The sequence below is a fragment of the Furipterus horrens genome, unplaced genomic scaffold (assembly GCF_987537825.1).
Source record: "Furipterus horrens unplaced genomic scaffold, mFurHor1.1.pri manual_scaffold_6, whole genome shotgun sequence".
Classification (NCBI taxonomy): domain Eukaryota; kingdom Metazoa; phylum Chordata; class Mammalia; order Chiroptera; family Furipteridae; genus Furipterus; species Furipterus horrens.
The window spans coordinates 108,772,094-108,788,452 of NW_028327176.1; the positions used below are offsets into that span (position 1 = coordinate 108,772,094).

Consider the following 16,359-nt stretch of genomic DNA (forward strand, 5'->3'; position numbering starts at 1 on the left):
CTTTCAGGGCATGTGGCCCTCTTCACAAAAAAGGCAGTCCTCCTGCAAGTGGCTGAAACTGCACTGTCACATTCTCTGATCCATCTCCTTCACAGCTACATCCTGTTCCAGTCTTTCTCACTCAAGGGCCTGTTTCTTATTCAGACTGCCCCTGGAAATGCCTGGAGTTCTTCATACACACTCATTCAAATAATTCTGAGTCACCACAGTCAGACTTGCCTGCCTGGCAATGTGTGTGGTAACACTGATTTTTTCCAAATGTGCAAGTTAGAAAAGGCTCAGGTTTCCGGCACACATTGCAAAGCGTGGCTCTAGCAGGCACCACCTACTACACTGAACCAAATCCAGACAAGGATACAAGGCCTCAGCTCAAGTCCACATAAAAACAAGGGAATGCCTGCAGAGCCCATAATGCTCCAGAAGGCTGGGCAGGAATCAGGACAGACAAGGAGCCAACAGCCTCCTCACCACGACTGGCAATTTCCAGTCTCCAAAATGACCCCTAGGAGACGCATGGACATGGAGGACCACCAGATGCCAGCAGAGAACCTCACAGGTTAGACCCACAGTCCGGTCCTAAGTACCGCATACCCACACTCTACAGTAGCTGCTTACCTGGCCCCTGTCCTCCTCCCCTCTGACTCACCCTGCTTGTTACTCTTCCTAAAACCATGTTTTGATCATGCTACTCACCTCTTCCAATGTCTCCATGAAGCACAGGAAATGACGTTTAAATGCCCTGGTTGTCTGGCATGTCTTCTGGCCCCAATCTCTTTTCACAGCTCTATCTTGCACTTCTCTCATATAAAGCCCCACATCCAGCCAAACGGTCCTTGGTACCTTTGCTCACTCTGCTCCCCAGACCTAAGATCTACTGCCTATCCAATTCCTATCCAGATTTTAAAGTCCAACTCAATCCCACCTCTTCCATGAAGTAGTTATTCCCTGATCATCTTATGGGGGATTGTTAAAAAAAAAAAAAAACCCTCTCCATTCTCTGAATTTCTATATAGTACATAAGTTTATGTCATATATAAATATTATTCATTCACTTACTCAATAAAATGCATCCAGATAAGATATGCTAGACCAGATGATATGGCCCCCAAAAGAAGTCAAGGTCTAGGGAAGGCAAGGATAGGAAGAAATTACCATGTATTGAGAGTTTATCCTTAGCAGGCTCCTGTGCCTTCTATTTCCATATGTCAGCTCAGCTCATCCTCACAACTCAGTGAGGTAGCTATTGTTAGTATCGCTTTACAATAAGAAAGCTGAGTTCCAAAGAGTTGAACAACTGGCAAAGATTACCACATATGTTTTTCATTCTCCACTGTCCCTGTGCCATCTCAGAGTCTCTGCCCATCTCTGTCTCACTCTGTCTTTGGGATGCTGACTCTACAACCTGCATCACCCAAGCTTGTCTGCCCTCTGGCCTCCACTTAGGTTGGGTGAACAGAAAGCACCGGTAGTACCTTTACTGCGCTGCTCCCTTCCTGACTGCCCAGGTGTTCTGGCCATGGCTGCACTTGTCAGCCACAACTCCTGGGGAAGCGTCCTTCCAGAGCTCCAGCTCTTCCTACCAGGATCAGGTAAGACCACTGTCTTCAGGTTGGGAGTGGCAGGTAGGTTCCACCTGAAGGTTGGTGAAGCACCTTAGTCCTGCCCACACCTCTGGAAATAGTAATTCCATTAAACTCTCTTCAGTTAAACCCTCTCAGTGTGCCAGCTGTTTTGTGCCAGACACGCAGAGCGGGATTGGAACCCATGTCTGTCTTACTACACAGCCTGCCTTTTTCACTTGAATATGTGCTATGCTGGAGGTCTGTACAAATAGCCAATGATAAAAACAAAAGGCACTTCACTCTGATAGGAAGGATCAGAAAAGACTTTCCTAAACAGTCACTTGATCATGAGCTGGTCTTCAGAGATGAACTGAAATTCCACCAGGAAAGCAAAGAGTGAGGATTGGAATTCAAGGACAAAGTAAAGAGCAAGTTCAAAGTCACAGAGGCAGAAGGAATACATTCTACATTATCTAAGGCAGTTATGCTCAAGAGAGAATAATGGTGACTGAGGGTTTCTAAACTTGGATGGTAATCACTTCTCCCTTTTGATCCACATGGAAAGGTTAGAAGAAGCAAAGAATTAGCTAGATTCTGAGCAACAGAACTAGTTAGTGTGCCTATTACATGGCTTCAATAGATCCCCATCACAGGAAATAAACCTAACTATTTAGCATAATATACAAACCCTTAATGACCTGGCCCTGCCTGAACAATCCAGCACCACCTGGAGCTGTTCCTTGAGTATGCCATTCCCTTTCATGCCTCTGTGCTTTTGTACATGTTCTTCTATACCCACCTCCACTTTCTACCTGATAAACTCTGTCCTCAGGACTCATCTCAGGGGTATGCTTCTCAATAAATATTTCTGGCTCTCTAAGATGCTTCCATAGTGCCTTGTGCATAATCCTACAATAGCGTTTTCACAGCACAGACATGTGTTAGGTTTACTTCTTTACATGTCTGTCCTTTTACTCAACTGCAAGTTTCTAGAGACCAGGTACTATCAGAAGGTAGATCATAAAGGTAAGTGCTTGGGCTCTGGAGGCAAGCTGCTTAGACCCAAATCCTAGACTTTGCCCCCAAACAACTAAATAAGCTTAGGCAAGTTGTGTACCCTCTCGGCCTCAGTTTCATCATCCATAAAATGGGAATAATAACAACATCTACCTCACAGCGTTGTTAAATGAGTCAGACAGAATGATTCCTGTTACACAGTAAGCCCTTAATAACTATCAGTTATTAATATATGTGCATCCCTATTTCCTATACAAAAAAGTTTGTTAAAGGAATAAATTTTCCTACTATTTCATATTGCTCCATATAGATACCAAATTCTATTTAGCTTTTGTTTTATTAAATCACAAAAAGAAGACTCATCTTAAATACAGGAATGGGCAGAAGTTGGTTTATAGTTGTTTACATTAAAAAATAATAGAATAATTAATAAATAATAATATGAGAATAAACTGTGTCTTGTGTACTCACATTGTAAACCTACTTTTGCTCTACCCTGTATGTCCTTATTTTACAATTGGTTAAAGTTAACTAGAACCTTTTCTTGCCATTGACATTGGCCCAGTCGCTAAGTCAGACATTCTCCTGGCTTTCTAGCAATCTCCACATGTACCTGCCACACATTTACCCCATTGAAAGGCAGTTCTGTTTTAATGCTTTACAAAGACTTATTATCAAGTGAAATCTTGATGGCTCCACTAGGTTGGCATGAGGAATGACAAAAACAGCGTCCCTACAGTAGAGGAGCGAACCATAAGCAAACTTTTTTTAATGCTAAAGCAATGCAAAATTATTGCAATCATGAAATAGTTTTTTAAACGCTTTTAAGGGGCATTGCCTAAGCCCAAATCCTTAACTGTCATAGTGTTAGTATAAAGTCCATGTGTAAAAACCCCAACCAAAAAAAAAAAAAAGATATATCAGAGCAGATAGAACAATGTGCTCAGGAGTTGAGCAAGAGATGGAGACCCACTTCCAGCTGAGCCCCAAATTTCCATTTAAGACAGCACTGTGGCCAACAGAGACACGGGGTACCTGGTTAGAAAAAAAGGACAACACTTGGGACATGAAACAATATAAAGGCCACACCTGAGAAGCCCAGCACCCTTACAGAGTCACTCTGGCGGGCTGCAGAGGGCAGTGCAGGCCTTACTTGGCCCAAAAGCCCCCTGGAGGGGTTCAGCCACTGCCCCAGACTTCAAGCCCACCTTCCCTTTCATGCGTTGCCCATCCTGAAACTAGCTTTGTTGCCACCCCTCTGCACCAACTCTGATCTTATCCTTGCCGTACCTCAGCCTGCGGGCCCCTATCCTCAGTCTAGACCCTGGCTCTAATGGGTCTCAGAATTTACCAAGTTTTTTTTCTTTTTTCTCTATCCTCACCCAAGAACATATATATGTATATATATGTATATATATATATATATATATATATATATATTTTTTTTTTTTTTTAGAGAGAGAGAAACATCATCGATGTGAGATAGAAACATCAATCAGTTGCTTCCTGTAATGTGCCCCGACCAGGATCGACCACGTGCCCTTACCGGGAATCAAACCCACAACCTTTTGCTATACGGGAAAATGCTCCAACTATCTGAGCCACCCAGCCAGGGCAGAATTCACCAGTTTTTAAATGGATCTCTGACTGTGACTAACACTGTGTCCCAGAATCCTTGTGAAACCTGGGCAACCACATTCCTTGCTGGAACACGTGTGAGTATACGGTCATTTGTTGACATGAGAAGAGGAGAATCTAATTATTTAAAGTTAATCTGATTGCTTTTAAAAACTAAGAGAACGACCATGCCATACGACAGCACATTTAATATGCTGTTCTTACGAAAGACAAGTCTCTACTTACAGGTCTTCTGGTCCCAGCCCCTTGAACAGAGTGATAAAATTCTGGCTGGACTCGGCTGTTCTTCTTGATTCTTCGTTTCCTCACTGAACTTTCTTGCTCACTCTGAGGGTGAACCTCCACCACAGGCTTGGCTTCTTCCAGACGGGCAGCCGCAGCCGCTGCAGCGCGTCTTCTGATGTGCCGGGGGCTTGCTCTAAATCCCTGCAGCAGAAAACACAACCAGACAAATCCCGATTAGTGCTGAGTTTGTTTGGAAATTCTCTGGGACTCCTTATACAAAGAGCTCTGAAAGCCACCCAGCTCAGTGAGATCACTTACATTCCCAAAGTGAGCACAGAGAAGGAGGCTCAACATGCCAGCGAGATTCATCCACCAGTATTCTCTAAGGCTCCTCAGCGTTTCAGAGCCCAGTTATTCCACATGAAGAAATGTTTCCAATCCCATAAAGCCAGCACCACCCCCCAAAAAGGGGAGGGGAGTGGTGAGCACATGGCTTTACTTATGTATACAGAAATCAGACTACATATGAAAATGGGTGTTTCCACTTTGGTATGAAGCAGGGCACAGGGAGGCAGACTGAGGGTCACTCCAGGGTAAGGAGCCACTCTACATTCTGGAGAGCAGACTCTTTAAAGGCGGAAAGCAGAAATGCAAAGCATCATTATAAATACCATGAAATGAATCTCTAAAACTAAAGGGAGGAAAATTGGTGGAGCGAAGAGTATGGGTTTTGAGGTTAGATGAGCCTAGGTCCAAATTATTAATTATTGCTACACATTTATTAAGCATTTATGAGTCTAATATTTCTAATCTAAGAAATGGATAACATTCTACTCAAAGGGTTTTTAGGTTTTAGACAAGGTAATATACTTAAAATTCTAAGCACAGTATCTGGCAAATATCAGGTGCTCAATAAAATGTTAATTTTCCTTCCCTTTTCGAGTAAGGTGAATATAAGGACAATGGAAACAAGTTCAACTAAGACATAAAATGCACTTGGGAACATACAAATGATTTTGGAAAATATCAAAGAATTACATAAACTAGTTTCTGTCCTACATAGCTACAATTTACCGAAGAGCAGATAAAGAAGTCTAACACAGAGTTCATGAGCACACCGGAATGTGTAATCAAGGGTTAAAGGAGGCAGTTGAGGACTCTCGGTACTAGCAGATCTCAGAGAAAAAATCAGTACTTGAAGCTGAGAACAGTCTATATTTGGCTTCATTTTGAGTGGGTGGCATTTGAAGAATGACTAGAATTTATATTCCAGGCTTGGGAAATAACATAAGGAATAAATGAATAAGTAAAATGATAGGTGGATGGGTGGATGGATAGACTATTTATGTAGCAATAAGAAACATTATCTGATGATGTGCAAGGATGCTAGTACAAGCTACACACAAGGTATGGTGGGAAAGTAGAAGGGATGAAGTGCTAATGCTCCTCTGAAGTTGTGGGTCTTCTGAATTTTAAAAGATGTATAAAAACTTAAAGATTGCAGTGGAAGCACAAAGAATGGAGAGTAAGAATCTCAGGGAAGAAGCAATATGACAAAAGGCCTGAGCATGATTCTGTGGGATACTGAAAGATTAATGTGCACTAGGGATTCACACCAAGAAATATGGGAGGTCTGGGGTCTGCTTATGGAGACCCTGAATACCAGGTTGAAGGATATGAAGGAGACAAAGGTAGGGTGTGGCCCACAGAGTCAAAAGTAGTACTGAGGTCAACAGAAATAAATAAGGAGGAAATACAAATGGATTTTGGTCACAGTTTAGGTGCTTTCTTCTCATTCCCAAACACATAGCCGGTTCCTTCCTCTGTGTGCAAGCTCAGCTGAATCCCTTCGACCCAAAATAGTCCCAGAAGATCCCCACAGCTCCCACATAATCCACAAGCTATACTATAGCAGCCGCCGGTGAAGAAGATTAAGAAGAGAGAACTGGGCTAATTGTGAAACTGTGTTCTAGAGCAGAGTTAGGACCAAATGGGTAAGAACCAACAACCACGTGGGCTGCTTTTCAATATGCTGGTTACTGGAAAACACTCCCACTACTCCATCTCTCTCTCTCTCTCTCTCTCTCTCTCTCTCTCTCTCTCTCTCTCTCTCTCTCTCTCTATATATATATATATATATATATATATATATATATCCTCCCCTCTCCCCTACCCCCTCTCTTCTTCCTTATGAATTAGAGTCACTAGGGGTAAGGCCGAGAATCTGATTTTATGACAAGCTCTTCTGCTACTTTTCAGCACTTGGAAGACAGAATCTCCAGGAGCCAAAGTTTAGTCTAACCACTAGGTGGCACTAACTTTCACAGCCCTTGCACTCTAATCCAGAAAGGTGTGTGCTGGTAGAATTAACAAAGTATTTGGTAATATATTAGCTTCTGTGATAGTGAGTTGAGTTGAGTATATGTCTTTGGTAAAAATGAAGATTTTATTTCTTTTATGCTCATGAATAATAAGTAACCAAAGTTTGCTTAACTTGTGTTATTACCAATAGTCCTCAGTGGCCTACAAATTTTAGAAACAGGAAAAAACTACATAAAACTCCCTTAAACTGACAAAAAGAAAACATGGTGGTACAGCCATACTATTAACTCAGTAAATCCACATCCCTGTATCTACTCTAGAGAAGTTCTTCCAAGTATGTCTAAGAAAATATTCAAGCATTACTTGTAATAAAAATTAGAAACAGTTTAAATTGGTCTTTCTTAAACTTCACTCATTTTTATTCCACATTCATTTTCAAGACCTGAGCACCACCATGTAGGCCAAGTGTATCCAAATACACTTGTACTATTTTTAAGTAACTTTTTATAAGCACTGTAGTATAATACACAGACTTCAGCCAGACTATCTGAGTTCAAATGCTGCCTCTGTCACTTCTTCATTATGTGATCTTGGATAGTTACTTAACCATTTTCTTGTATGGGAAATGGGGTTCAAACTAGTGCCTATTTCATAGCAATGTTGAGAAAAAATAAGTGAACTAATCTATGTAAATTACCTAGAAGAGCATCTGGCATATAAAGTTATATAAGTGTTGTCTATGATTATTATGTATATGACTTATGTGAATAAAAGATATTCTTAAAGACAAAAGTGTGTTATTAATCAGATGTAACAAGAAAAATGAATTTCTGCAGGTGTGTCTTGCTGACAGACACATGTGAGTTTCTTCTGAGATACCAAGCACCCCTGATCATCAGGAGAGAGTTCTTTGCTCCAAAGAGTCCCAGGCACTTACTCTCCAGTGAGTCAAACTATCTGGGCTTGAATGTTACCTCTCTCATTTCTAGGTGTGCAAACTTGGCCATGTTACTTCTCAGTTCTTTCATCTGTCAAGTGCATATAATAATATCTCTCTCAAAGAGTTGTGATGGTGTTTAAATGAGATAACCCACAATAGGTACTCAGAAAAGTATATATAGATCATAATAATAGTAGTCAATAAGTTATCACAATTATTACTATTTCACTTCCTGGCTATTAAATAGCAATTCACATGCCAGCGGCTCAGAGTTACGACTGCAAACACTATAAACAACATAAAGTTATCCATGGGCAGTCACCTTTCTTATTTCTCTAAACCACTGCATAGAATTATAGGTCCTTGGTTTATTACAGTTAGCTTGTCCTAAGCCACAACTTTTAACAGAAGGAAATTTTAAAACAGTAGGTGGTGCTATAAGCTCTTACCAGTGTTAACCAGATTTGATGGCATGAGTATAAAATCAATTTCTCTCTTACTTGTTTGATCTTGCCTGGATACCCTTTAATCAATAAGTAATGGACACTTGGAAGTCTCTCATTAGTGGACTTCTGCCACTTTTTAGGCTACCCCATTTTACCAGCACCTTTTGAGTGCAGTCAATGAACTTGGACAGGAAAAATTGGCTTTATTTTCACTAACCCACTAATTTAGCATTATTACTCAATTATGAATGTAGGCCATAAACCTGGTATTATTAGCAGTACCTATGATTTTTGCCACCAAAAAAAATCACAAATATTTAAATATTAAATTATAGTGGCTGCAGATATTTTGAAATATCATTTATACTTGGTGTTACTTTGAAATCATAGTACATAGTTAGTAAATCTGCCACTAGATCTTGTTATTTAATATATTAATAAAGAAGTATATATATTCCTCTATTAAAAATATTTTTAATAATTCATAATTGTATTTCAATATAATCGGTTTCCTTTGTAATTTTATTACTTTATATATTTTATTTTATTTTTAAGAACTTGTTGTTTTTAATTTATTGGTTTTCAAGAGAAAGGGAGAGAAAGAGAAAAACATTGCCTTGTTATTCCATTCATTTGTGTATTCGTTGCTTGATTCTTGCATGTGCCCTGACCAGGGATCAAACCCACAACCTTGGTATATTGCATGACACTGTAACCAGCTGAGCTACCTGTCCAGGACTATTATTTTATACATTTTAAAACATTCTGAGAATGAGTCTGTACATTCCACCAGATTGTCAAAGCAGTTTGGCATAAAATAAGTCCAAATACAGAAAATCTCAGAAATTTCCATAAAGAATTTATGACAAGAGACTGCTAGCTGCTCACCAAAATCTATATTTGCCTCTTTTTCTTGGGCATGAGTTTGACTACATTTCCCAGCCGCCCTTGCAGGGGCATGTGACTGAGTTCTAACCAATGAAACATGGGCATAAATGCGATGTGATTTCTGGACCTAGCTCATAAACACTTTCCACAGCCACTTCATGCATCTCTCTTCTGGCTAGGATGACCTTGAGAGCAACTTTGAAAGTCACATATTGAAGAAAGCAGCACCTTCATCAGTCTGAGTCCCTGAATAACTGCATGGAAGAGGCCATTCTGCCAACCTGTTCACCTATGAGCAACAAATATATCTCCATTTTGTTATACACTGAAGTGTGTATTTGCTATAGGAGTGTGCACTACTCTCATCAGTGTTTCTCAAATTTTATGAAGCATCAGAGCCACCAACAAGGCTAATGAAAACACAGATTGAGTACATCGAGATAGGGCTGAGAATTTGCATTTCTAAGGAGTCCTCACCTGATACTCATACTGTAGTATTCTCATACTACAGTATGAGAATCCTTACTCTAATAGCAGTTCCTGCCCCATATCAGGTGCATAGTAAGAGATTTTGGTCATAATGTAACAGAGGGTCTGGCCAGACTGCTGAGGGGCAGGGAGGGGAACCTGGAAGCAGTGAGGATCTGCACTCCCAAGGGACCCCTGGGAGGAGTCAGGAAGTGCCGATTGAAACCACAACTAGAACACCCTGACAGCCTTTCCACACCCTCGGACAACAGTAAACAAGCTAGCCGAGCACCAGCATACTGCCTGGGCAACTGAGCAGCTAGCATGTGAACATGGCCATGCTCCTTGCAAAGACACCGTGCAGGCTGGCAAGCGTGGTGGCCCTAAGCTTGAATCGGGTGACAAGCTGAATGCCTCCGTCGTGCATGGTTTTTGGGCCTGACGTTATAAAAAGCAGAAAGCATGCAGAAGCCTTTTCTCTTTCCATTCCCCTCGCCCAGTTAGGGGACCCAAGCGTTCCTGGGCCAGGGGGCCCTGCAGACCACGTGTCCAGTTGCCAAGCCCCAAGCCCCTCCCACATGAAAAGCAGGGGCAGCACACTGTGCCCTGCAGCCCTGCGGCCCTGCGCGGTCAGGCACAGGGACCAACCTGGGAGCCCACAGCATAAAGGATGGAACACAAACTCTGGGCCTGAGGACAGCAGCCAGAGGAAAAGGGTAGCACACTGTGGGAAGGGCACGGGCATGCACAGACTCCAAAAGACTCCTGGAGCCAAACTGTGACTGGGAGTCAGCTAAGCCAACCACCTGTTTTTCCCAAAGGAAGAATATTTTAAATGGGAGAAGAGATTTCAGGTGCATCCTTGAACTGAGGTGGCAAGGGATAGAGGGGTTATTTGCCTTTGGGTGTTTTAAAGAAAATAAGTTTTGAGGCAAAAGCCCATTATTCTTCCAAATTTGTATAGCCTTCAAATAAACAATCTCTTTCCTTTTTCACCAAACTTCTGCCCCCAGAATTTATGGGTAGCAGGTAGCAGAACCCCAAGTAGCTGTACCGTAACAATAATAACACTATTCTCCATTGTGCTGTGTGTGGGCAAGACCCTCAAGATTAAAGCCAGTTTGTCCTTTGTGGTTTTAAAAATCCTACATTAAAAGAATGGCCATGGAAGCCACTCTGTCAGTTGGAGAAGAACAATGTATCTAGAACTACCTTTCTGTTTTCAGGGAGGATGTATTCCCTGACATACAAAATAATGAGGCAAAATATTATTTTCAAAGTCTTATTTTCTAATTATTAATCATTCTTTGGTAAAGATCACTGGTTCCCATTTTGAATATTTGCAAAGTGTAAGTATGGCAGGCAGTTAGACAGACATGAACAGAGCAAGGATGATGGGCCACATAGAGCAGGTCACTAGGGTAGAGAGTCCTGGGTGCCTAGCAATGGTCAAAAATGGGAAAACAAGGGCTTCACCCCCATGGTAACCTTTCCTCCCCTAGCACATTGCTGGTCATGCAGTTTGGACCCCTGAACTTTCATATCACTAGTCATGCAATTTAGACCCCCTGACCTTTCATATTGCTGATTATGTGGTTCAGATGCTCCCCTGACCTTTCCTCCCCTGGCATGTCACTAGTCATGTGGTAGACCCCTTGTAAGAGGAACGAAGGGCTGAAGAGTGTCCTCATGTGACTCCCATTAAGGCCCTTGCAAGACCACCCACTTAAGCATTAACCCCAAGGGATAACAGCTAGGCCTCAGTTTCAGTTCAGCTCCAGGCCCAGAAAAGCAGCAGAACCAGACAAGTGATGCCATGGCTGACCTCAGGACCAGCTGTATTGACATGAACCCCTGCCCTGGTGCCAGCCAATCAGCAGAGACTATGATCCTGAAATGACACACCTGGAAATCAAATAGATATTCTATTGTGATTCTCTCCTGAAATCTCAAGATAAATACCCTCAAGATGGAGAACCCAGTGAGGCTCCTCCTCCCAGGAGCATGCCCAAACCTCCTGCCAACCCCTACATTTCTCCCTCCCCCATATGTTACCTTTGCCTTTCTCTCTCCTAAGCTCCAAAGGCCCTTCTTTTGCCTCTGTACCTTGTTTCCTGAGCCCACGCCCATCTGGCTCACTTTTCCTATCTCTGTGACTTTCTAAATAAACTTTCTCTTATAGTTTGAGTCTTGGCTCTGAATTCTTTTAAAGTCAGAACTCAAAAACTGAGGTTATTGAATCAAAGTCCAATCAACAGTGACACTCTGGTGCCATTATTGCCACCAATATAAGGAAGTAAATACTTACATTAGACAAGGTTTCACAGGTTACTAATGTAGTGTTTCTTTTATACTGACTGATATTATATAAACTGGTTAGTAGTTTCTGCTGATCTGAAAACCTGACTGGCAGAGCCTTGATGTCTTTTTCAAATTGCAAATGAATTACAACTTAAATATGGTTTTGTAAATAGAAATCTTTTTCAGTCCCTTACTAATGTCTATCATTCCCTTTTGGACATATGTCTCCACACACACACACACACACACAGTCCCTGCTGCCTGGGGGAGTGAGTTGTGTACAATAACACCCTCACCTTCACCACCTCCAAGTCATGATTACTTGGGTCAGAGTCTATCCCTTGAGAGTTCAATAAAGAAATACAAAGAACCTGGGCCACTTAGCACAGAAGCTGAAACTGGAGAAAAAAAAATCACTTTGTAGACCAATACATATATGCAGAGCCTAGGATTCTATTAAAATGCAGATTGATTTTCTAACAAGCTCCCAGGGGATCCCAATGTTGCTGGTCTGCAGACCAAACTTGGGGTAACAAGATGTAGAGGCTTGATGAAGACTGAGTGTAACAGAGCATAGAAACCATGGTGAGGTGTGAAAAACAACTGAGAGCAAAATGAAAAGCAGCAGCTAGAGGAGTAAATCTGAGTCATACCTTTGGCATTTCACTGCAGCGAGGAGGCCTTAAATCTACAACCAACTCTCAACTCTGTGAAGCCAGACCCTAGCATGGGCCTTTTTCTTAAAGTCCATTAAATCACTCATATACCCTTACAGCATGCCCTAAAATATAGTAGGTCTCTGATTCTTGCACCCAAATGAGCTTACGGCACAAAATATGGCCTCCATGGTAGGAATGGGGAGAAGAATAAAAGACTTTGAGATTGAAACTACTTGAGATATAGCATCTTCTCCTTTAGGGAGCTTGAAGTACTTTTAATTATAACTGTTAGATTAACCTAAGCAACTATATTCTCTATTCTGGCTGTCCTTCAAACCCATGAAAAGGGGCTAGTTTTCTCCCAACCTACATAAAATTTGGGGTAGATCCTATAATTTTTCTTCTTTTTCTTAGACAATTGAAAAGTCTTCTAGCCACTTCTAGTCACCAAAACAATGCCATTTCGATGAGGTCATATCACTCCACCTGGTTTCCTCTTGGACAGGGTTTAAAGTGAGTCCAGGTTCTTTCTCCCAAGAGATCCATAAGAAATGCTCATGCATCCTTTGCCCCAAGACATTCTGGGGCAGAAGGCTGTTCCCAGAGCAGCCACCTCTGATTAGTCAGCCATTAGAGAAGCAGTCAGATACCATCTCTGGTCCCTTGGAATTGTAACAAGTGGTCTGGTCTCAGCCTTGCACACAGACTGTGAGGGCATGAGCCAAGCTTTCCTGGTGGTTTCCTTAAAGTTGTTCTAAGACTTAAGGGAATTTGGAGCAGAACTAGGAAGTTTTCATGTCTCTAAACCTGAGCTATCCAACAGGGTAGCCAATAGCCACATATGGCTATTTGCATTTAAATTTTAATTAAAACTAAGCTAAAAATTCAGATCTTCAGGCCTACTAGGCACATTCCAGGTGCTTAATACTGAATGTGACTAGTGGTTACTATACTGCATGATGCAGATAAAACATTTCCATTATCATAGAAAGTTCAAAGCAACAGCATTGCTCTAACCTCTCATAACTGGATCCTCAGCCTTTATCAATATAGCCTAAAATTGGTGCTGGGTGACTATAAATGTCAAGGAAGGCTAACTGCTGTAGCAAGCAAGAACAAAATCTCAGGATCTGTACACAATAAAAGTATATGTCTCTGTCCTGGCACGGTCACCATGGACCAGCAAGGGGTGAGTGCTTTATTCCATACAGTCATTCAGGGCACCAAGCATCTTCCACCCGTGGCTTGTTAGGTCTGGTGTCCTCTCCACTCTGCTAGTTTAAGGGAAAAGAACCAAGACTGTGTAAATGATTTCAATGGTTTCAATGGGCCAGGCTTGCGAACAGCACATATCACCTCTCTTTACATTTCATGAACTGGAACTCAGTTACATGGCCATTAGCTAACTGCAAGAGAAGCTAAGAAACATATGTAGGCCATGTGTTCAGAAGAAGAGAACACACACGTGAGCAACAGCAGACATGGCCACAGAGCTAATGGCAAAAGCAATTTTACAACCACCTCCTTTATGAGTTTCACATAGGGGTCTAGCTCTTCTCTCTGGCAATGCGATCCTATCAACTACAATACTTGGGACCTCAGACAAAACCAAGACAAAAAGAGTTCCATTTACACATCTTATTACACAGCCAAACATAATTTGAGCCTCACTGGTCTAATACTTTTCAACATTTTCAGCTGGTTAACTATAGTTAAGTCTGTCTAACTCTTTACAGTTATATAAATAATAATAATAATTTCTAGGTATCAAGCACTTCCTTTGGGCCAAACATTGTGCATGCATTGTTTCTTTATTTCTTGTATTATTCCTAAGAGGTAGATACTATTTTAATATCCATTTTTACAGATAAAAAAGAGATACCTAGAAGTTTGCTTAAGATGTAGTATCTACCCTAGGATTGAAACCCAGGCAACCTGGCCTGTGCTCTCCATCAGAGGTCAGCAAACTATGGCCCTCAGGCCAACTCTGACCCACTATCTATTTTATAAAGTTTTAATGGAATATAGCCATGCCCAGTCATGTACATATTGTCTGTGGCTATTTTTGTTACAAAAGTAGGGTTGAGTAGTTGTAACACAACTCATATGGCCTGCAAAGTCAAAAATCTTTCACAGGTGGCCCTTTACAGAAAGACTCTGCCAACTCCTGCTCTCCTGTGTCCTGTAGGACCTTGAGCACGCTGTTTCTATCCCAAACTGAAAAGTAATTTTGACTTAATGTTTTGGTCTCCTAATCTGTACTCTCCATCAACAACCTGGCTGTGAAATATAAGGTCAATCTAATTTCATTCTTGCAGCCATGTGTACTCCATCTGTGGTTTCACAGGCAGATTAAACAACATCTGTTATGCTGTTTGGAACACATAGATGTTACTACCAAAGGGAGCACTTGCATTATTTTTCTAATAATAATTATGCCTGTTTCCTGATGATGTTTTTATATTTGAACTGTCATTACCAAGAAAAAGGTTTGCACAAATTTATCAACTCTACTGCTTTTGGTACAATAGGATTCATGGCTTCACCCTTCCCACCTCCTGCTTTGGTTTTTAGAAATAAAGCCATCAGCAGAGTGACAGAGAATAGCAAATTTCATGGGCAGTGGCTGTCCAGTAAGGCAAGGCTTATTATGTTGAAAGAGGCCTATACTCTATTTGTCTTAAATGGAATTCATTAACATCATGTTTTATACCAAAACAAATCTTTAAAAAAGAGCATAAATGTGCTTGGCTTTTAAGAGGATTCTCAGAATATGGAGCCTACATTGCATTTCTATTAAAATCAAGTTAAAAGTAACATGGAAATCTATCCACAATACTATACCAAGAACATTTTAATGGATGCTGTGGAGAATCACCCAAATCTCAACTCCCTAAGGCAGGCGCTCATTTCCCCAGCTGCTAGGACTGGTGGCAGTTCCTAGTTTTTTGCTGAATTCTCATGTGGGAACTACCCTGGCCTGAGAGCTAGCTGCCTGGCCCAGGGTCACACCCACTCCGCTAGTGCCAGTGCTGGTTGGTGGGAAAAGGAGAGTGCTTGCTTCAGTTAGGAACAACTCTGCAGAGCCTCTTAGCTCCAGAACTTCCATGGAACTAGCTTAATGCCCTTGCTGCGTGTGCATCACAATTCAACTGCTCCCTGCCCAAACCCATGCCCCTCGCTCCCTTTAAGTGTTATTGCAAAGGCTCTCCCCCCAATCAATCTCTTGCACATAATCTTCTCAAAGTCTGTTTTCCTGGGGAGCCAACCTGCAACAAATGTGAAGTCTGATTTCCTAAAAAGTGCCATCAATAACTTCTAAGCCATATTTTACATCCAGTGACAGGAAAGAATCTGCAATGAAGAGTATCTAGAAGACAGCAAATCCATCAGGACAAAAAATGAGACAAACAGCAAAATATTGGGCAATATATGCATCAAGAAGAGGTAGCAACAGGAGACAGAAGCAGCAGTCATCTGGAGAAGTGAATCGCGGTGTAGACAGCTCTTGATGGAAGCAGAAGCTCCTTTCAAAGCTAAGGAGGGCAAGTGAGGAAGGCTGCCTGGGAAACAGGAGCAGCAATCTGCTCTCACACAGCTGGAGCTCAGCCCCCCTCGACAACCAGGCACCCAGCCCTGGGCACAGACAGTCATGCGCAGTGACAGGCTCTATAAATAGCAGAGAAACCAGCAAATCATAACCCAGCCTTCATAATTACAGACTGAGAGGTCTTATAGATGATTCTGTAAATGTGAGAACACTCTGGTTGCATGCAGCCCTTTTCTGAGCAACCAACTCACAGACAATATCACTAGCAACCATGTTTACAGATAAAAGAAAGTCACAGTTTAAAATACAAATATGTCAGAGACAATGTCATTGTCAAGATAGG

General features: G+C 41.7%; 1 protein-coding gene across 4 annotated transcripts in view; it reads right to left on the reverse strand.

Moving 5' to 3' along the window:
- DST (dystonin) overlaps positions 1–16,359 on the reverse strand; it is a 435,492-nt gene that overhangs the window by 380,876 nt on the left and 38,257 nt on the right. For all 4 annotated transcript variants that reach the window (XM_090282621.1, XM_090282619.1, XM_090282618.1 and 1 more), the window contains exon 3: positions 4,443–4,643. In XM_090282621.1, coding sequence (XP_090138747.1) covers positions 4,443–4,643 — 201 coding nt within the window. The remainder of the gene's footprint in view (positions 1–4,442; positions 4,644–16,359) is intronic.